This window comes from Vanessa tameamea, chromosome 12 (assembly GCF_037043105.1).
Source record: "Vanessa tameamea isolate UH-Manoa-2023 chromosome 12, ilVanTame1 primary haplotype, whole genome shotgun sequence".
Classification (NCBI taxonomy): domain Eukaryota; kingdom Metazoa; phylum Arthropoda; class Insecta; order Lepidoptera; family Nymphalidae; genus Vanessa; species Vanessa tameamea.
Genome location: NC_087320.1, coordinates 7392843 through 7415437, shown reverse-complemented (window position 1 = coordinate 7415437; position 22595 = coordinate 7392843). Strand labels below are relative to the sequence as shown.

The following is a 22595-nucleotide window of genomic DNA, read 5'->3' as shown; positions in this document are numbered from 1 at the left end:
ACTTAGAATGTTAACAAGAAATATTTGATCTCGGACGGGAAAATGGGCTACTTCATGATAAGTGGTCACCACCACCCATAGACATTAGCATCGTATGAAATATTAACCAGTTCTTAATATTACGTTCCTTGTGCTTGTAGTTACACTATGTCACTCACACGTCCAACCGAAACACAACAGTAATAAATATTGCTATTTGGCGGTAGAATATCCGATGAGTAGGTAGTAGACGTCCTTGCACAAAGCCATCAAAAAAGCCAACAGCAATTTCCGAATAGGCAAGTTCTTTAGCCGAAAACGATATCAGCTTTGACGTCACCAGTACAATAAGAGTAGATATATTTTAATAAAAAAAAAAAAACTTTTAATGACGCATTACACCTTCTTTGTAAAATTCATTAAAAAATCATGTGATATATGTGACCAGTTGGACATTTAGCAAACATAAACAATGATAAATGTGGAAATCATATTAAAACTAGCCAGCATTGTATGTCCAGTTTGTAAGCATATACGCCGCAGCCGGATTCCGCGTGGGACATAAATAATGCGGTTTCGACTTACCACCCCAGCCACCCTTTCCAATGTGAGGTTTCACACGGCTCTGCTTATATACAATTTTCTAAACTCAAAGGACCAGAACTCATTTATAACCGAATCTAAATCGAAGTTGGAAGAACGTATAGAATTATTTGTTTCTTGTTTGGTATTCGTTTAGAGAATTGTGGTTAATTTTTATTTATTGACCTTTTATTTTAATCTATTGACCTATTAGTCTACGATCTTTGAATTCTTTAAGAACAATATGTGTTATTTAAAGCAAATTCTTTAAATATACCACATTTAAAGATTTAACACTGTAATTAGAAAATAATCTCGGTATTAAAAAGATTACGTGATCAGTAACATGAGTAAATATACAAATTTATATATTCAATTTTAAAAATTAAATGCACAATTCAAATTCAAAATAAGAATGAGCGTTAATCTAGATTTAATACTTGATAAATTCATCGATACGTCACGACATCAGATAAATAACTAGTTTGAATAAATATTCGTGTCGAATAACATGTTTGTTTATTTCACGCTTGATATCGTATTTGATTTACAAACCTGTCTCCTCATTTGATCTTCGTAACTGATTTCCATCTGCATATATTCTCGCGCTTGTATTTCACGACATATTTATTAAAATAATGAGTGCTATTAAATTAATCTTTATTTCATGGTCAGTGATAGTATTATTACATATATCTTTACTGACAGCCAATTGGAAATAGTATATGTTGGTGGAATACTTTAATTGATGGTCGTAGTAAATCAATTGCAAGAAATACCCACGGTCTGTATGTGTGTGTGTATGTGTTTGTGTAAATTTATTACTTATAGTTAGGTATAGGGACCAGCTTACTATTCCATATTTTTTTACTATGTGTAAATGACTATCGATATGTTAGCGGTGCTTTAAAATAAACTCTTTTACACGGTGAGCCTGTATTTTCGAAGTATTTAAGAATTTTTAGTAAAAAATAAAACGAACAACTTAAGTAAAGTATTTGTTTTATTTAAGCTGTAGCTTACAACTCATTAACAATATGCAGTTTCCTTGAAACTTAAATGTGTTTACATAATACATTCTCATAATATATTTACATATGAAATAGAAATTAAGGATTAAATACTGATTATATCGCAATGGTAACACTTCTTTGAAGTTAATTATGAACTGTAGGTTAAACCATTGTTTAAGGAAATTGGGATGCTGACCTTACTATTAAGACATATTTTAAAAATAATACATTACAATGACCTTGAATCCATACACGCTAAATACATCTTCGTAAAAATTTTACACAATAACTTTTACAATCCTAGTTTAACACGTTTTTACAAGTTACCTAAATCGTAACAAAATTATATCGTGATCTGAAACTACGAAATGTGAGATTTATATTGATTTTAGCGAAGAAGTCAGTCTTTACCTCACTAGAAATGATAACGTAACTAAACCTGACTGTGTGCAAATGTACTCGAAGCGTAAACATCCGGCCAGTCGGGCAGTCTTGTAAATGAACTGTTCGAGGCCAACTTGCTCTTGGATGAAGTGAGGGATGTATTTAGTTTTGAACGTATATCGATTCCCGGGGAAAATCGCACTTTTTTCTTATATCCATTCGATAACATGGAAATGAGAACATTCCAGAAATTTGGGTCACTCCACAAAATAGCTGTTCGCTGATCTCGTTGCTCTTTTAGGAAAGCATATATCGAATTCTCGGGGCCAATATCGGTGAATACATAAAGCGTGTTTTTCGTTTTCAACATTTCGCCTCGAATTTTCTTTATGTTTACGTGGCTGTAAGCTGACGTTAAGTAGTTTGGGGAAAATATTATCACAACAGTGTCGTTTTCTTTCGATCCATTGGCGAAATGTTTGATGAAATTATCTTTGGAATTGGTTTTAACAAGTTTCGTTTGAACATTGAAGTTTTTGTGATTTTTAAGTTCCGGTAAGATCTCCTTCAATACGAATTCTTCATCATTTTCAGAATATTTTATAAGTATATTCTTGTATTGATCAGTGTTATCTTGTCTTGAAAAATATTTGAATCGCCTTTTTATCATAGAGTTTATTTGATTTTTGTATATAAAGTACAATATGAGAGTGATTGTTGATAGTGACACTGATGTAGTCACCACAGAAATAAATATGATAAATCTTAGGTAACATGCTTCTCTAGTCCAGATCGGACAATGTATCAATGTATCATCGATAACCTAAAACAAATAATATACTCTATATTAAGTAGAACTTTGTAGAACAGCTATAATTTCAAATAAAAAATAATAACAATTTTTGCTTTGAAAATTTAATAATTACACAAAAGAGGAAATTAAACCACTTATATGAAAAATGAAAGGCATGTAATCAGAGTAATTATTTTTAAAGAATTAGATAAAATTAAGATCTAAACAATGTTATTATTTCAAGTGCAAATGATATATATATATATATATATATATAAATAGTATATAGTAATGAATGCGTAAAAGAAAAATTACAGTAAATTATCTCACCTTCGACTTTAAATTATCTTTAAGATAGTCAATGAAAAGAAAGTTTCTGCATCTGCAATTTAAGGGATTATTTGAAATCCAAACCTCTTTTAATGGCTTTTTTAATATTTCTTCATAATTAGATTTTCCATCTTCAATTGAATACTTTGTATTACCCTGTCAAGTAATAATGAGTATTAAATTGTTATCTCATAACAAGCGGTATTATATTTTGTAATTTGGTAGTACGTACCCAGAGATATTGAATGGAATTAAAGCTGATATCCAAGTTTTCGTGTCCGTTAATCCACCAATCGTCGAATGAATGTTTGAATTTATTATGACTTAAATTAAGCATCCTCAGATTATAAGTATGAGCAAAAGGTGATGATCTTGTCACTGCCCATGAATTATTTTTTAATTCTTTATTTTCAAAGTCTAGTCGATTATAAGCCAAGGTTATTGACATTCTTTGTTTATTGCTACTAAATAAATCGGATGATATTATTTTCAAATTATTATGTTCCATATTTAAATATATTAGGCTTAACAGAGATGAAAACGTTGCACTGCAAAAAAAAAAAACAAATTATAACAAAATATTTTAAAACCTCCTTTCATCTTTTTGCAAAAATAACCCATTCAAAACTTACCTCGAAACTTCTTCGATGGAATTATAACATAAATTCAATATCTCTAGTCGTACTAACGACGAGAACAATTTCGACTCTAAGCTTCTTAAGTTGTTGTGACTTAAATCCAGTTCTAACAAGTTTATTTGATCGTTAAAAGTTGATTCCGGGATTACTGCGATATCATTATATGCGAATGATATATTTGTTATAAGCGAAGAATTGACAAATATATCATACGGTACAACTTCAACGCCACTTCGTTGAAGATAAACTTGTTTGAGGTTTGATAAATTTCCAAACATATTCTTTGGCAGTGTTTTAATTTTTACGTCGTTGTTAAGAATAATGACAGTTTCTAATTTTTCATTGGTTGAAAACAAATTTTGTGGCAGCGTTGAGAACTTGTTCGAAAATAATGTCAGTTTCTTCAACTTTCTTAGGGGCTTAAAAATTGTCATCGGTAGTTCGTTAAGTCCGTTGGAACTTAAATCTAATTCTTCAAGCACATCTACACCCGTGAAGAAATCTTTAGAAAACCATGTAACGTTACTTTGCCACAAAGACAGCTTTCTCAACAAGGATAAGTGAGAAAAAAGATTCGAGGACATATTCGTCATATGATTATGACTTATTTCTAAGGTTTCCAATCTCTCAAGTGGCTTAAATAATTCTTCAGATAGGTTAATATTATTGCAACGAATGTTAAGCCATGTTAAATTATTGATATCCATAAAAAGATTATCTGGTAGATGCGTGATTCCATTTACTGATAGAAGAAGTTTTCTTAAATCTTTCAATCCCGTAAAATGCTTCCTATTGAAGTATCCAGACAAATTCTTTGCATTTTGAAATATAAGTGACATAGTCTTTGAAACTCCAATTTGACGTAATATATCGTTAAATGACGTATCCGGTAGCGGGCAATCTTTAAAACTGACTGATTTAAAAGTGTTCGGTTCATTGGCACATTTTGGGAGCTTGCTATAATCTAGAGTGGTTGCGTTTTCGCATTTTATGTTAATATACGTACTCGGTAGTAAGTTAATTTTCACGGTTCGACCTGAAAAATAAATTGTTTGACTAAGTGCCGGAAAAGTTGTCCAATCAATAATTTGAGACATTAGGCTCTTAGTAATTCGATAGCTTCAGTTGGAACTGGAAGCGTTTAAGTGCACTTACCATCGATGTTGCAATTGAGTTCAACAGCGAACGTGCCGCCGCAAACGCAGTTAGGGTGACTTGGACACATCACTCTCCCATTGATTACATGTGCTGTGAGTGCTACTATTAGCACGTGTATCAGTTTGCAATCCATCGTCTCGTATTACATTTGTTCTATTTTTCTTAAATTATTTTTATAGGAACCAATTCCACACATAGATCAGCTACCGTTTTCATCTTCATCGACTGTAACAAGATTTCATGTTATAGAAAAGTGTGAGTGCTAAAAAGGAGACACAAGACAATTGTTGTATTAGTTAAGTTAAAACATTTGTTTTAGATCTTATAAAAATCTGTCAAAACACATAAATTTAATCGTATTTTTTTATCCAGACAAGTTTTCGCTGAACCGTAGATTTCAGTGCGCAGCTGAATTTGTTTGTTTGGCATTGCCAACAATGGAATTGAATCCACCATTCGCAGTTTACAAGCAATCGCGAATAAAAATCGCGTTTTAAATTGCTCTGGTTGTTAAATATATTGCTGCTATTCAACAAACATAAAACTACGTCAATATTAGTTTAATCCTAACATGCATTGAAAATCGAATTTTGTTTTGTATAGTTCTATTGTCGTTTAAAATGCTGAAGTAATTAATCTAAGGTTTTCGGTGTAAAATTTAATAAAATTTACAGGCTAAATAAAAATTTAAAAAAAAGTAAATTTTTGAATTTACCTCATACTTAAAACCTTAAAAAATAATATAAAATTTATTTTAATTATTCAAAAGGGGAAGGACTAGCTATAACTTTAACTGCATTTTAAATATGTAAATTACCCAATTGTTTGTTCAAACTCACAGACACTCGTGTGAGTTTATAGTGTATTTGAGCATATTGTGTATATAAATAAATATATACACATATACAAAGGTGTGTTTAGGTTAAAATAATTCGTTTAATGTAGTTTGCAAAGCTATTACATCCCATTCAAGACGATAGTAGTGACAGTTACTAGTACATTGCGGTAGACAGTCTGACAAGCAAGACAGTGGAACTGTTTCGTAGATAGCAACGTGATTTAATGTCCTGTTATTTCACTGTCTTGGATAAGCGAATATAAGAATGAATCAAATATTTCACTTAAAATTCTTGGTTTCGTTTTTTTTTAATAAATAGTATTTAACATTATTATTCTTTTTATCAAGATTCACAATAATTAAAATATTATTTCTTCACAAGCGCTTTTTAATCGCCATGTCAAATCAATAAATTTAACGTAAAGCTACCACCGATTCGGAATTTAAATCATACCGATAAAAATCGATTAGAAACTGAACAGTAATTCCTTTTCAAAAATCAAATACATTAATTCTGTCGATATTATACAAATTTGTCTTGCTCGATCATTATAAAGATGTTTTCTAATTTTAAAATGATGTAAAAACAATACTATAAAATTTGAAAATTTAATATTTTTATATTCGTCCGCATAACCAATAAGAGTAGCACATGGGACTGACGTACTAAAATGAATTACTTCTGCATTACAAACACTTTTATTATGAACGCTTTCATTATAATAAAAGCGTGATTCGTGTAAAAAGCTATTTATGTAAAAGTACTTGTATTTTCGAACGTTAACTTCTTTTTTATATATCCACGTGATTAGTTTTTAAAATAGCTAATTACTGAGCAACAGTTACACATCAGTACACATATTGAGTACTTACATATAATATGTAGCTCATTTGAAAATTGTATAATCCCTAAATTTATAAATAAATGTTAATCGCAGCACGCTTAAATTAAATATTAGTTATTAATGGCTCTATACTATTTTTGAGTAATAAAAAGATGTTTTACTCCATATTATATTTCAACAGAAACTTGAACTCTTGTTTCGACTGAGTAGCAACGTAATCACGAATTGTTCAAATTACTGGTCACAATTGTACTAAAAGTATAAATCGATTGATAACAACTATAGTATTTATGAGTGGTAGGCGGAGTTGGTATGTAAAAATACTAAAAAAAAAATATTTTCTTTTTATTTGTATCTCCAAAGATATGTTGTCTGTATACTTTTGGTGTATCTTATCTTTAATTTGTATTTGTTATTTTAGTTTGACTGCCTGCCTGTTTTTATTACCGCAACGTCATAATGTTATTATAAGGTATTCATATGCAATATGCATAAATAATATATGTCTGCATTATAAATCGTAGATTCCAGACATCTTCATTGACTCCGAATGTTATTTGTCTTCGTGGGATGCTGGATTCCTTAGCCGGTCTGGATGGTATGCGGCCAGTCTGTTCCTGATCGGATCATCTCTACTATGGATCGAAATTTTACGTTATAATCCATAATCTCCTTGATAGCCAAAATTTTGCACTCCTCGGCAGTGTAGTTAAAATCTTTACAGGTTTATGATTGTACACAAATAAAAAATATATGACCAACTGACCGCCATTTAAAATATTAAAATAGTAAATTAAAACTATTAATTGATCTACACAATCGGCGAAAATGCATAAAAACCATTAACATCACACTCTTTCCGTGTCTTAATTTAATCAAAGTATTTTAAACATGATCTGTAACTACGATTGTAAATCGAATCTTATATATTTAAGAATAAAGGATATATTCCTTTATTCATAAATATATAGGGACATAGTATCTACAGAAAAATAAGACTTTTTATAAAATCTAGGTATGTATGCTGTATATAAAATATTCTTATTAATATACATATTATATTAAGCAATATCTAGTCACAGTTGCAGCAGCTATATTGCTTCGAACTATCCTATCTTATTCCATAAAAAGTTTAAAATAATATTTTATGACGTCAGCTAAATGAAGGAAAAAATGCATGTCAGTGACAGCTGCCGGTAGGAGTTAGATGTATTGGAAACAGATTGGTAAAATATTTTTTACTGCAGTAGGATTTGCCGCGAATTTATTTTCAACTCGCTGATATTTTATTGTTATTGGAAGTGATAATTTTTAAAGCAATGATTTATGTTTTTTACGTTCCACGTGATCAAAATGATTGACATTATTCAATTTCGTATTAAAATTTTTGTAAATTAATAAAATTGATAAGACTTTTGTATTCACTAGTTTATCTAATATTGTACAAGTAAAGAGGTTATTTTTTCCTTAACTATCTGCATGAAAACCGAATCATATCATTTTGATTAAACTGAAAAACCATAGGCTGAGAAAATGTCACATCTTTAATACGAGATATGCAAGTAGTAATAAAAAAAATGGTAACATAAGCTCTACACTGTGACATAATTGTAAGTGAAGGTCTAATTTAGTTCAAACATATTCCAATGTGTGAAAATATATCTCGACAAGTATTTGTCAGCAGATATTTAAAAAAAATACAACGACGGAACAGCACACTGTATTAGTACTACGTGCGAATGACGTTCTTTTAGCCTATGAAATCGATTATTGATTTGCTCTGTGCTAGTATTTGATATTTAGAAAATCAATGCAATAGCTGAAAACATATTGGACAAAAAAAGCAGACCGAACTATGTAAGCAATGCAACACGCATATTTCACGAAGTTTCGTTCCAATTAAAAATCAATTCAACGAATTGGTATTTTTTTTATAAAACACAGTATCCAATAAAGCAAAAATATTCGTAAACCGAGGAATTTCAAATATATTTCACCGAAAGCATTGTAGCTACGTGTATTGTGTTATATCGATGTTAACGTCAATGGAAATTATTTGAATTTAATTCAATAGAAAATGAGTTATTGCCAGAATCCACTTAATAACATTTTGTAATGTCTAACTGACACACCCTAAACCAATGCATCTAACAAGCTGCAATTTTGTCCAAGATTTTTTTACAGAACGAACATACGGTGTAAGGGAAGATTTTTCAAACTTCATGTCTCAAGGGAATATAGTGTATGAAAATTGTGAAAATATGGAAATCGATACTTTCGCTTCTGCTATTGAGTTAAAGACTATTGTTAAAGTATTTTTGAAAATGTATCATGTAAAATATTAGGTTGAAAGTTACAATGGAATTTCGCATTTTTGACGAATTTCACATCCTTTATATAGACTTTTATTTCTCAAATTCATAAGGATAGAAGAGAAACATTATGTAACAAGACCGTACGCCTATATGCGTACAATAAATTATATTCCAACATAGATCTACGTACACTAAATAATTTTAGTAAAATTGCACTGAAATAGTCCAAAACCTTAATAAACACATTTTGCGAAATTTCCTTAAGCTCATTAAGTCTTCTTCGTACCAGGAGAACATAATGCCAGAGGTAATACAATAAGGTTTACGGCTTCACAATCACGTACTGCATATCCACTTAACAGGAGCGTACTGCAATTTGCTGCTAATTGGAACTGTCCGTAATGAAAATTAGTTTCGTTGAATTATCAAGACATAATTCCCCTGAACCGATAAACAACGGAAGTTAAATTTGATTTGTATTTGGGAATCTTTCTGTAAGAAGAAATTAATTCATTCTTTCGCATACAATTTAAGACTTATGGTATATGTTGTTAGTTTTGTTGTTGTTAGGAATTGTAAAAAAATATTATCAATTTCTGGATAATGTTAGTCTTGATGTACATACATTTTACTTGGTGGCTGGGCTTTGTCTAGGCCGTCTGTGTAGATATCATTATTATTATATTAATTGTTATATTTGGTCTGAAATGGCATAACTACTCAAAGGACATTCTGTCTTAGTGTCGAAGGAAGGCGTTGTAAGGAATGGCATATATTTCTAACAGTCACTCGGTTATAGCGGAGGTGACCATGTACCATCAGGTGGCCCACTTTACTTATAAACAATAATTATTTTGATTATCCTTTCGAGCTGTCCCAGGGCTACCATTAAACAAATAGCCAGCAAACAGTTTATGTTTAAATATGAATATCCATGTAATAATAAGCATAAGTTCTTCATTTAGAGACAAATTTTAAACGCTTCAAATAAATAAATATTTTTTTAATCGTACCGATTTATACCTACGTAATTATCATCTAGTTACGTTACCATTACCGTTACGATTTCAAATTCTCGGTATAAAATTGGTATTTAATTGCTGTCATACTTCAAAGACATAATTATATACGTACAAGTAGCATAATATAAATATATATATTTTTGAATACCAATTGGGGTAAAGAATTTAAAATTGTTGGGTATGATTTGTACGTTAATTGTGGCTCGAGATATTTATTGTTATTTCTGATAGTATGTCGATTATGACTTATACATATATTATGTAAGAAAGATATAATTTTGTTGCATGTATTGTTGAAATATATTAATCTTTGGCAATAAAACTTACGAAATTTTTTCTTTTTATTTGAATACGAATTTCGCTAGTAGTGTCTAATACGTTGACAAAATATTATTATGCATAAATCTGTAGCATGTTTTCGCTCTATCACTTCTTACAGTTCGACGACACCGTAAGCCGACAAGACTGGAGAGAGATTAGAACAACAGCTTTACGCGCTTTCCGAGAGCGATAATATTTCCAACTTCCTTACCAGGAGGTGATTTCTGATATTTTCTTGACGCAATATAAAATTAACAATTTTAACTCAATATGAGCTATAATTGCCAATGTTTGTTTGTGATTGTGAGTGTCAATGATAGTGATATTCGACTAGAAAATTATAAATAATTAATGTATCAAAATCAAATTCCCAATATACTATATTCAAGTAGACTTTTACAAATACCTTTGAATCGTCTTTTAACAAACTATATTAAGTGAAGCTGCCACCGGTTCGGAATGCAGATTCGACCGAGAAGAACCGGCAAGAAACTCAGTAGTTAGTCTTATAGTTGTAGTTACTCTATATAATGACTATTTAGAAAGCAACTAATTTGTTGCAACTATTTGTGGTTGTACAGAAGTAATATTAATAAAGTTTCCCATTCTTTACATAAAAGGCGAGAACGTAGCGATGTCTTACTTAATGGTAATAATTAAACTTTTGCAATTACCCCGCACGATCTCGGAAAGTTATGAAACGCATTCTCTTATCTCGTCGGAAATCTCAGTTGCGATTTTCTGACGAAGTTATTCGATTAATTTTTATTAAAAAAAAATACTTAATGTTCAATTTCAGCAAGACATGTTGTAATAAGAATTTACGACTTAGTTTCAGGCACTTTGTTGTGGAAACACACGATTCTTCTCGTATCGAAAATATTACATTTTTAACATTAGCAGCCTGTAAATTTCCCACTGCTGGGCTAAGGCCTCCTTTTGAGGAGAAGGCTTGGAGCATATTCCACCACGCTGCTCCAATGCAGGTCGGTGGAATACATATGTGGCAGAATTTCGTTGAAATTAGACACATGCAGGTTTCCTCACGATGTTTTCATTCACCTCCGAGCACGAGATGAATTATAAACACAAATTAATCACATGAATATTCAGTGGTGCCTGCCTGGGTTTGAACCCGAAATAATCGGTTAAGATGCACGCGTTCTAACCACGGGGCCAACTCTGCTAATATATCAAAAATATATTAAATGCTGACTCATAGCTAGATCATTTTAAAAACAATGTAAATCGCTTTCTCTTCAAACTTATATTACTTCCGTGATATTTCACGTTAAAAATGTTTTGCGTTTTGATTGATGAATTAGGAAACCTTCATCTACATATCTTCAAAGGGTATTAACATATGAAAGCTATATGAACAAAATCGCCTTTAGAATTATGTACATTCATTCAATTTAATATATAGAACAGATAATTATAGGCGTTATAATAAATTTTTTTTTTTTAGAAAACTAATATAAGTTCCTCGAAATAAAATATATAATGTTTATTCTTATTTACAAATGGAGAATATACTGAAAATTGTACTCTAATCGTTAAATCAAAACGGAGCTGGAAGGCAAAACAAAATAATAAAACTTTTAGTGTATTTTGTTGTATTCACTAAAATCAAACGTTTTTATTAATCGATTAAATTGATGAGTTGTTAAAATGTATATCTATAAATATATCGACACGAAGTCACGAAGGTAATAAAGATTTTTATTTAATTCCGTTCTCTATAACATTTTATGAAAAAGTAAAGCTCTCGCATACGCGTGATTGGCACGTACGCTTTTTGGCGCCCGGTCTTTATTTAACACGGTAAAAGGCTTTCACGTGAAAACTGAAGTATTTCACTCATATGAAATTCACGAACAAAATAAAATTCAAACACATTTCTGGAATTAAATTTGAAATCTTCAACTCGGCTCCTGTCAAGGGACTCATAATTTATTTATTTACACAGCTGCCTCTTTTTATGGCGCAATTGGAAATAACTGCTGGAGAAAATTAAAACTTAACGACGCGAATGTAATTACAATGGCACTAAATAAATATTTTAAACAAAGGTAATTCGAGAGCGAGAGCCACCCTCTAAATTTGAATAAATTATGCAAAAATTTTACATTTTATATTCAACGTAATGTAACATATCGCTACAAAAAAAAATCTTAAAAATATCAATAGTTTTACGATTTTTTTTTGCTATGAAGGCTGACGAGCGAAATAAAACGATCGTCTCATTGCAAATCTCGTACTCGTCACATAAAATGTTGATGTTTGGCGGTAGAATAATAATTGATGTATGAAACTCGGACAGATGGCCCTTATAATCCTTCTAATCATCATCTTGAAAACTAACAAATAAAAATAATTTTAATGTATGTAATGGCATCATGCGTTATTTTTTATTTTTGTCTTATAAATTTATTAAATTTTATTTAATCTTTAAATCAAGAATTATATAATTTGAGTTCGCCTGAATTATATATATATGTTTATATCAAATATCATACGAGAAAACACATGTATAAGAAGCAACTCACCCCACTCGTATTCTGTAATTATAAATATATTTTCGCCATGACGACGTACACTAAAGAGGGGTGGTTCTTAATGACAGTACAAACAATCAGTGAATATTTGCAGTAGGTGCAAAACAGATGCGCCCTAATGTCACGTGCACCCGACGGCCGAAATTAATGCTCCCCTATACGAGGGCTTTTGTAATGCAAATAACCAAATCGATACATTCTACGGGGTCTTGTTACATTATTTTTTAACTTACCACTCATAAATAAAACATTTCTGAACAATGTTTAGGGTTGATAGAGAACGATGGTTTATTAAAACTATGTTAAAAATATAACTAAAAATCACTAGACTCGTCTGCTCTTTATTGAAAGTGTTTTTGCTATTTTCCTTTAAAAAATAGAAAGATATTATATTATCTTCGTAAAGAATATAATTTTTTCACTAATGAAACTAAAAAAAAATTCCTTGAAAATATTTAATAATAACGATTAAATTAAAATATCCCGCATTAAAATCAACGTATAATCAAATTATTTTAATATCCAATAATAATATTCGATAATCTTCTCTATAAGATTTTATTTTTTATATTACAGCTTTGTTTAGACAAATCGCCTTTTTTCGTTAAAAATATAGAAACAGGTTCAATAAATACGAATAATTGTGCCAATTAATTCCCAGAACACAAGTTCTGGAAACGAATAAAGTTGATGTAAAATTAGAGATTTTAAGATAACACTTTTTCAAATTAGATAAATACGAACAATAGATCGTATCAGCAACAATAAGTCGCCCCCATCGGCAACAGAAGTGTAATTAATTACTGGGAACCCTAATGCTATGTAATTCGAGTCCATTCAGGACAATACCCCAACCCCTGCGTTTGATTATCCAAATAACTTTTTGTGTACTTTGATATTTTACACTGAATACATCAATATAAGTGGATTAAATTAAATTGTACACTTTCAAGATATTTAAATCACCGAAGAGATTAATGAAAATTTATTTACTAATAATATTATAAATATAAACCCCCTTTGTCTGTTACGCTTTCAAGGCCAAACCACGGAACAGAATTCAATGAAATTTGGTAGGAAGCAAGTTTGAATTCCAAGTAAATATACAGGTTTCTTTTTTACAATTAATACCTAACAATCAAACCTTAAAACGATTAAAGCCGTAGGCAGCAACTTGTGTTCATTATTGTTTAAATAAAATATAACAAATAAGGTAATTAAAAAGTTACGGTTTTTGGGTATCATTATCATTGTTTTCCTTAAAACCTGAATTTATGTTACAAGTTTGGGAAAAAGGTACATGTAATTAGTATTATAATGTAATAAAACAAAACTTTGCAATAATAACAGCAAAAAGAAGAATATGCATCCAAAAAAACAACTAATAAAAAAATTAATACCGAAGTTCAATGTTAATAAAAGATACAGATGTTACTTTTTGACATGTAAAGGCAGACACTTATCCGCAGAGGCGCAGGAAGGTCATTCCAGAATCAGTGGTACTGAATATTTAAAACTACCCTAGTCGTAACTTAAGTGTTATAAATTCTTAGATTCATGGGAAAATTAATTTGCTTGACTACAATCATATAAATTGAAATGTAGTTCAGCTCGGTTACTTAATAAATGAAATTACTGTTCCATAGGCGTCATAACTATACCTAAATATTGTACCAAGCGTACTGTCCCTGAAAGGCTCGATATAAGTTGTATTTTAATTCCTTTGATAATGGATTTTAAGGTTAACTCAAAAATACTTACGTATATGAATGTCTACATAAACAAACTCATGAGCCTACCTTGTTAAATAAAATATAAGATTTTGAAATAAATATAGACCAGTGATATACAAATAATTATTTAAATATACATTAAAAAAGGGAAAAATAAAATGAACTTTTACTATATTTTATAATTACGCTAAGGCGTTATTGTTAAATTACTCCTTTATTACTTGTAATATTGTAATTGTCATTTATTCAAGCATAATAATCTTACTGTAAAAGGCTAACGTCATCGCCATTGGAATCAATTAATTAACTCATTCTCTATATAATAGAAATCAACCGATGTTAAACAGACGGTATTATATTTGTATTTGACCTTTAAATAATTTGCATGTTATTTATAGTTCAGACAAGTGAGAACTTATTTAAACAAAAATAGATATTATTTGAATAAAACTCAAGTACTACGTTAAAAGAAACCTTGTAATCTATTTTACGATAGCTTATTTTTATGATGTCATCAATTTTATATGCACTCGTTAATAACAAAAAAGAAAACCTATGACGTCATTCAATTTCATGTCAAATTAAGTTTTATAACTCGACAACGATATTTGTAGTGTCAAAATGCAATCTAATTTTAAACTTACCTTGACGAAAATATATCCATAGATTAACTTGCACTTATTATAATGTCTTACACACTTTACTTCTTATAATTAAATCTTAAACATCGAAATAGACTTTCGGTATTGAACGATACGATAATTCTCCGTAGAATTTACGTAGACGTTTAAATGCTACGGTGGCTACGACGCGACTGAACCGCTACGTGACTGTCGTTTCGTCGAACAAAATAAAGATATTCGGACACGCTCGGCTGTCGACGAAAATTACCGAATGAACTTGTTTATATTTGCGTCAAGTTAGATATAATTTAATAGAAATGGTTATCCAAATATAGAACATGATTATTTAGCAAACATTTTGTTTGTTCTTTTTTAATATTACTTAAAAATAAACAATTCGTAATTCGTTAATCTAATTAATGTGTGTATTTAAAATACTTACTAACATTTTCGTTCAGATATATTTAATTTAATTTAAAAATAATATAATTTTTGAGATAAGGTTTTCTTAGTTTTATATATGTTATCTGTATTTTTACAAAGATTAAAAATTATGTTACTTGTCAAATGTCTACTTTTTTCTTATATAAGGGAAATATCTCAGTTTCAACAATTGATGCGAATACAAAATTGTGACAGATTGCTAGCGCTGAAGCATAGCAAAACTTTGCTCAGTCCGTGTAACCCTCGGGGCATCTTTCAAAACGCTTGTTCCGTTTTTACCCTAAATAATAGGAACGCGACTTATTTTAAGCGAAAGTATTTCTATGTACTCTAAAAAAATATATAGTTCTAAATAAGGCTCCGAACATACATAAATTAGGAGATTATAAAACAAATCTCACAAACATTTTACTTCAAAGTTTATTTTCTTCGTCTACTTCTGTACGCATCAAGAACATACAACTATTGTTTTTAAATGTTATTATTTTCTAGATACGTATACTTATTAGTTTTTATATTAATATAAGTCACACTTTACCAATATAATAAATTATAACCATACGAACATACTATTAAAACAAGAATACTGTAGAACAATAAATTAGAATTATAAATTGATGAGTAGGTGATAACTACCAACAGATGGGTTTGCACAAAGCTCCCTTAGTAAATATATGTAATTGGATACAAAACTCAGTAATGCAAAAGTTTACTTATAGCAAACCAAAAGGAATGGAGTATAGGTGACCTCAGGAGTAATATGAAAAACATATTGTGTAAGAATCTAAATATCTATTTATTTTTAAATCGCGTTTAATAATCATCAAAATTGTAAATGTAAATATTTAAAAACAATAATCCTAATTATTACAAGTATGATAAAATATATCCAAATATTGTTTCGAAATTTAGCTATGAAATGATGTCAATGCTACTCAGCAAATCCCTCCTTGACCTAAAATGTCATGGACTAGCGGTCACGCGTAATAACGTCGTAAAATTATAAATTTGGTCATTTTCTTGCTACAAATTCTTAGTTTATGCGACGTACTGTCGCCAAATCTCCATATGTGTTTTTTTTTTTTGTTATTTAAGATATTAGTCTATCAAATGGAATACCTAATTTTAAGTGGTAACTACCCTCCATCGACATTGGTACTATGAAATAACAATTCTTTACATTTCCAATGGGCTACTTTGGGAACTAAGATGTTATGTCAGTAGAGTTTGTTGTTGCACCGGCTCAGTTATACTTCAAACCGGAGCACAAGAATTAGTACACGAAAGGACAGTATTGTACTCTTTGCCGGTAGTAGTGTGGTACCTACCCAGACGGGCTTGACCAAAACCTAGAACAAGTGAACTCATAAGATATATTCAATCATTTCAACTACATGTGAATTCCAACGCTCTTCCAGTATTGTTATTTAAATGTAAACTGCATTCATCCTCGTTTTAATAAAAAAAAAATGTCATAAAATACTCATATAATAAATGCATGAAACAAACAAAACAACGATGTCGATATTTTATGCCAAGCGGATTTTTTGCGAGTTCATACTTTTATGACAGGGATATATCAGATAGGATCGTAATATACAGGTATGAAAATGAAATTTACAAGTCCGTTCCAAATCTTTATAAAACATTTTTGATGTTGAACCATTGTCTCCTTTATTTATTTATATAGCAATGTTATCAGGAATAGAATCGGAAAGCTTCAAGTCACAGTTTATCATTGGATTATTGAGCATTAAAGAATAAAAGGTGGAAACATAAACATTTAACAAAAGAATTAGTAAGCTATAACCATCTACGGACGATTCGGCATCAATTGGCTAGTCTCATGACAATACGTATAATAGTCTTAAGAAAAAAAAATAAAATTACACATAATGTGCGTTTATTAATCTTCAATACATATATTTTAAAATTGTTGTTTTTTATATTTGCATGTAGTGTATGCATTAATAAGGTAGATGTGAGGACAAATGGGTCGCCCGATTGTAAGTTACCACACCGTCCATTGGCGTAAGAAATATAACCATTTCTTATGGGCAACGCATTACCAACCTTAGGAGCTAACATTGTGACGCTATTGGCTCACTCGACCGTTTAACTGGAATACAACAATACTAATTGCTTTTTGACATTAGAATATCTGATGTGTCGGTGGTACGTCGGGCTTGCACAAAGTCCTATCACAAAGTACGTACGGTACGTCATCTTCCGTTCAGCAAATTTATTGGTCATATGACGTATTGCAACTTAACAATTAGGGTAGGGTATATCTACGTCATAATAGTTTTTCCTTTATGTAAAATATCGAATATTTCCACATATATTTTTTTTACATTTTATTCATTTTTACAATTTTATTCATCAATAGTTTGTGAAAAGACTCAACGCAAGGCCTCACAGTAAATGAAACATCAATTAAGTCTCTTTAAAACAATACGTGTCTGCTTTCTTTCTCGAGGTCGACTCAGTTGTTTACGACAATATTCTACACAAAAGCATCTTCAATATGCAAATAACCGTTTTTTGTAAAAGAAAATTAACATTAATTAATAACAAATGTCTCTTTTTAAGTTAGCAATTATATACGTATTTATATAAACTCGATATTATTAGTATATGTCTTTAAATTGTTAAAAATTTATGAACGTTTTAAGTTTTTTTGCTTTAAAATTCTCACTGACTGACAAACAAAATTTAATAAAAGTTCTCTGCTTGCAAAAAATTTCGTGAACTAAAGTCCGTTCTTTAATAGTCGAGATTTTGTATATTCCATCGACTTTGAACATGGAAATACAGTTTTTCCAATATCCCTTGGCCACCTTTTTTATTTATTCGACATGAAAAGTGTTTTATGTTTGTCCAAAGCTAAAAATTGTGTCGGTGTCTTTAAAAATTAATTGGGAAGCTTCGAATATAAAAAAAACCCAAAGGAATGAAATTAGAAGATTCTCATTAATTACTGAAATTTCTTAATAACTTAATTGGGCAAATCGGTTCAATGATGTCATGGCTTCAGCTTTACTCTTAATTTAGAAAAAAGAAATATTTATATTAAAACAAAACATAGCTAATGTGTACCTCTAAGAATTGACTGTCTATAACAATCCCAATGGATAAAAGCCTCCTCTCCTCTAGTGGAGCTTAAACCACCACCACCTAATTCGGTGTGATACACGTGGCACAAATAAATCGAACTCATTAAGTTCCTTTCTCAAAAAATATAAACATAAATACAGCAAAAAAAAATGCCGACCGAGTTCGAACTTGTATTCGTTGATTAAAATGTATCTGATTTAAACACTCAACAATCTCGATCTTTCAAATATATTCATTTATTTTAATAAAAATAAACATCCTAAGTTTTTTTTTAAGGTATGTATAGATCGATCCAAATATCCGACCGATATGCCGATTGCTGGGTATAACAGGGATTTCGATAATCTGTTTTTGTTCAAAGCCTCCAGATCGGGACAACTATAAATCATTTTCGAACATTTCACGGTTTTATGTGGATTTACTTCGGTTCCAGTTTATCTTGTTTCGTTTTATATCGATTTACGGTTTATATGTAAGGCAAGCGATCAGCGTTATTATTTATAATCAAATATAATATAACTATGTATAAGTGACAAAACCATAAGTTTTAAATTTAAGCAATACTATTTATTTTTAAACGGAAAGTGACGTTCGTATTGTCATATGTCAATGTCACTTTATCGTATAGCTGGAGACGTGATAATATTAACTAAGGGCGCTACATTACAAAAATCTTTCACTTCATATATTTTATAGCGCCATAAAATTGTGAATACTGGTAGATAATAATCTATCTCGTGAGATTGGAAACTATGTGTATGTTCTCTTGATGATAATTCATGAATTAAATTTACATTCAATTAATCACTGCAAAATTTTAATGGTTTTAAGGTCGCGGTTAACGTATTTTATTCAGTGGGGATCACAGCGGGTTATCTGTATTGATCCATGACTTTCTTATACAATATGGTTATCGAATTATTTTTTTTTTTAATCTAGAAAAAGTAGTTTAACAGTTGCATTTTTTTGTTGGTTACCTTTTAACTTTACGTTTAAATTTGACTTAAATGCTTAACCGATCACCATGAAATTTTACATACGTTTTGTAAGAGGTACAGAAAAATACATAAGGATATGCACATACATATACCAATACCTGCAATAACGTATATTATTAGAGTCAAACATTTCTGTCGATTTTATTAAGATTTATTTCTTAATATTTTAATTCTTCTGTAAGCGTACTTAATTTTTTGTTTATCTAACTATGTAAAAACATAATTATTAATTATCATATTCAAAAATGGAATGATATTGGAAAACATTAAAAATATAAAAGTATTGTTATTCATTACAATAGATGACTTACATTACAAAACCTACGGTTATTTATAAAGGCTCTACTTTTATTATATAAAACACGCGATACCGTGATTTTGCTAAAAGCATCCCAGTACATGAAAGTTTTTTTTCAGTGAAGTAACATACATTTTCTATACAAATTTTATTCAACCGGCGTAGTTTGCTGAATAGTGTTCTACCGCAAAGAAATATTTTTGGTGAAGGAAGCAGTGAAGACATTAAATATTCACGGCAATATGCCGAGTGCGCGTTCACAAATAACTTATGCAAATATACACAAGCTGCTGTGTTTCAAGAGGCGTAATCCAGTCTTTGTTTCTTAAGTAGAATTCAAATACGGATAAAATAGGTGATTCCGATGCACCCTCAAATCAAATATTTTTGCCTTCATATTACAACGAATTGTAACATCTGTATTTAATATGATTTAAAGAACTTTAATCTAATTATTCTAACAAAACCTTTATTGATAGTATTAACGTAAATTATAGAGTGATAAGCAATAACAATTATTCAATAAAAGTGTTTGGGTAGTAATGTCAAGAAGGCAGTTTTTTGATATTTAATACCGCCATTTCACCTCTTGGAAAAGTGATTAAAAAAAGTACTTCTCCAGGACTCAAACTATATCCTTACCAAATTTCAACTAAATCAGTCCAGCAGTTTAAGCGTGAAGTGATAACAGACAAAGTTACTTTCGTATTTATAATATTAGTGTACATTACGTACGTATAATTAACGAACGATGCATGATCTTAACCGGTGTGAACCGGTTCAAAGCCAGACTTTATTTGTGTTCATAGTTCATCTCATGCTCAGCCATAAAGAAAACCGTTGTTAGGAAACCTGCATATGTCATATGAATATCTGTACTATGTTTATTTGTCTAAAATATCACAATTTAGTTGCCGTGAGTCATTCAACTAATTTAATATCATTATTATAATTCTCTAGCTTTCAAAAAATCTAATAATTGTAAAATCAAAAGTATGTATACAATAAGTTAAATTTTATTCTTAGTATTTAGGATGTTTTATTATAGAAATATTCTTTATTTAAATAGACGCACGCAAAGAACTTCTAAATCGCCATGTTACAGTGTAAAAATACCACCGCCCTGAAAAGTAGATCCTTCCGAGAAGAATTATCTTTCAGATATTTTATTATTTAATTAATTATTAATTCTCATAATTCGTTAATGTATATGTTTGAAGAATATATGGCTTATTGTTGAAATATTGAATTTTCACAAAGGTTTATTATGAAAAGAGTATTTTGCGCATAATAAGAATTTTTCGGTCACTATGGATATCGCAGATTAAGAAGTACAATAGAAATGGCTTTCCATTACTTTTTCCCTGTAGAGCTTATTATTTTCTTATATCCGCGTGTATTCAATGTATATTGTATTTACATCGTATTTTATAAGGGCTTTATCTTTTTTTTATTTAATAAATTCTCTTTATACGCAATCTCTCAATAATAGTTGGTAGAGAATAAAGTATTAAGTTAGGTCAAACAAAATATATATTTTCAAAAGTAAGTATATGAACCAAATTGTTTTTTCGTCAGTGCTATAAGTATGTAAAATTTAAGCTCAATTTCTTGGATGAAACTGGTACAAGATGCAAGTGCGAGATTTTTTTTAAATATATTTTTTTAATTGGTTGTTGTCTAATAGGGTTTTGTGCAAGTCCGACTAGGTTGTTACCATCCATTCATCACTGAAGTGAAATAAGAGATAAATAACAAAACATTGTTAAATAACAATAATCTGTACTTAATTAAATGCCTGCCCTAATTTCAGAGGGTATTCAAATGGATGCTATGTCATAGCATTGTAAAATGTTCGTAAATCTTCCTACATTCCCCTTTGTTTCTCTCGAATGTTTAATACTTCAAGCTCAGGCGAGTCCGAACTGCGCTCTCATTTTTGAAACTGAATAAAAGGAACGTCCGTTCGCGGCCTTTTATACTAACTACTAGGACCTAAACCCGAACCCCATTTTGCTGCATGGAACCTTATATGTATTTTTAATACGTTGGGACAATATGCAAAAACGCAAGAGATACGAGTCTAAAGTCCAATATAGTCGTTGAAAAATTGTTTTTTTTTTTTTGTAAATTACTGATTATCTATTTTTGTCTTGATTCGTATTCGATTTCATAATCATATTAAAAACTCATGCGTGCCTACATTAACATATTAATAAACTTCAATAATAAATGTACAATAAAAATTAAATAATATTAGCATACGTAACCTTAAATAAATTCTAGAAGAAACCGAATTTAAATTCTGCAAAAAAAAGTAATTCAAATATATATCGAAAAGGTCTACTTTCACATGCACGTCAAAGCAAGATCGAAGCAAAAGATCAAATATATGAGATGAAAGTTGCAAGGAACGTAGCAGAGAACGTCCCAGACGGTGTTTCTGACAGTCAAAGTAATGCGCCAGGATATTTTTAACTTTGATGTGGAGCAACTGCTGGCTAGGACCTGCTCGCAAGGATTGTGAAACAGTTTAATATGTTTATAAATCACTTTTTCTTAACAATTCTTTATTTCAATGAAACTGAAGTATTCATTTAAATCAT

At 30.1% G+C, this 22595-nt stretch overlaps 1 protein-coding gene across 1 annotated transcript; it reads right to left on the bottom strand.

The window, feature by feature from the left end:
* Nucleotides 1-1546: 1546 nt before the first annotated feature.
* Nucleotides 1547-15339, bottom strand: LOC113393078 (protein toll-like). The gene is made up of 6 exons (XM_026629775.2): nucleotides 15154-15339; nucleotides 4875-5102; nucleotides 3714-4755; nucleotides 3314-3629; nucleotides 3082-3237; nucleotides 1547-2781 (listed from the first exon to the last, which is right to left on the bottom strand). The coding sequence occupies exons 2-6, from the start codon at nucleotides 5008-5010 to the stop codon at nucleotides 2008-2010; spliced, it is 2424 nt and encodes an 807-aa protein (XP_026485560.2). The 5' UTR covers nucleotides 5011-5102; nucleotides 15154-15339; the 3' UTR covers nucleotides 1547-2007.
* Between the last annotated feature and the right edge of the window lie 7256 nt (nucleotides 15340-22595).

Bases quoted from the DNA above. Each gene is read 5' to 3' on its own strand.
- LOC113393078 (XM_026629775.2), bottom strand. From the start codon at position 5,010: ATGGATTGCAAACTGATACACGTGCTAATAGTAGCACTCACAGCACAT. The intron at 3,630-3,713 runs GTAAGTTTTGAA...TTTTTTTTGCAG, and splicing joins TCCATCGAAGAAGTTTCGAG to TGCAACGTTTTCATCTCTGT. The intron at 3,238-3,313 runs GTACGTACTACC...ATTACTTGACAG, and splicing joins ATTCCATTCAATATCTCTGG to GGTAATACAAAGTATTCAAT.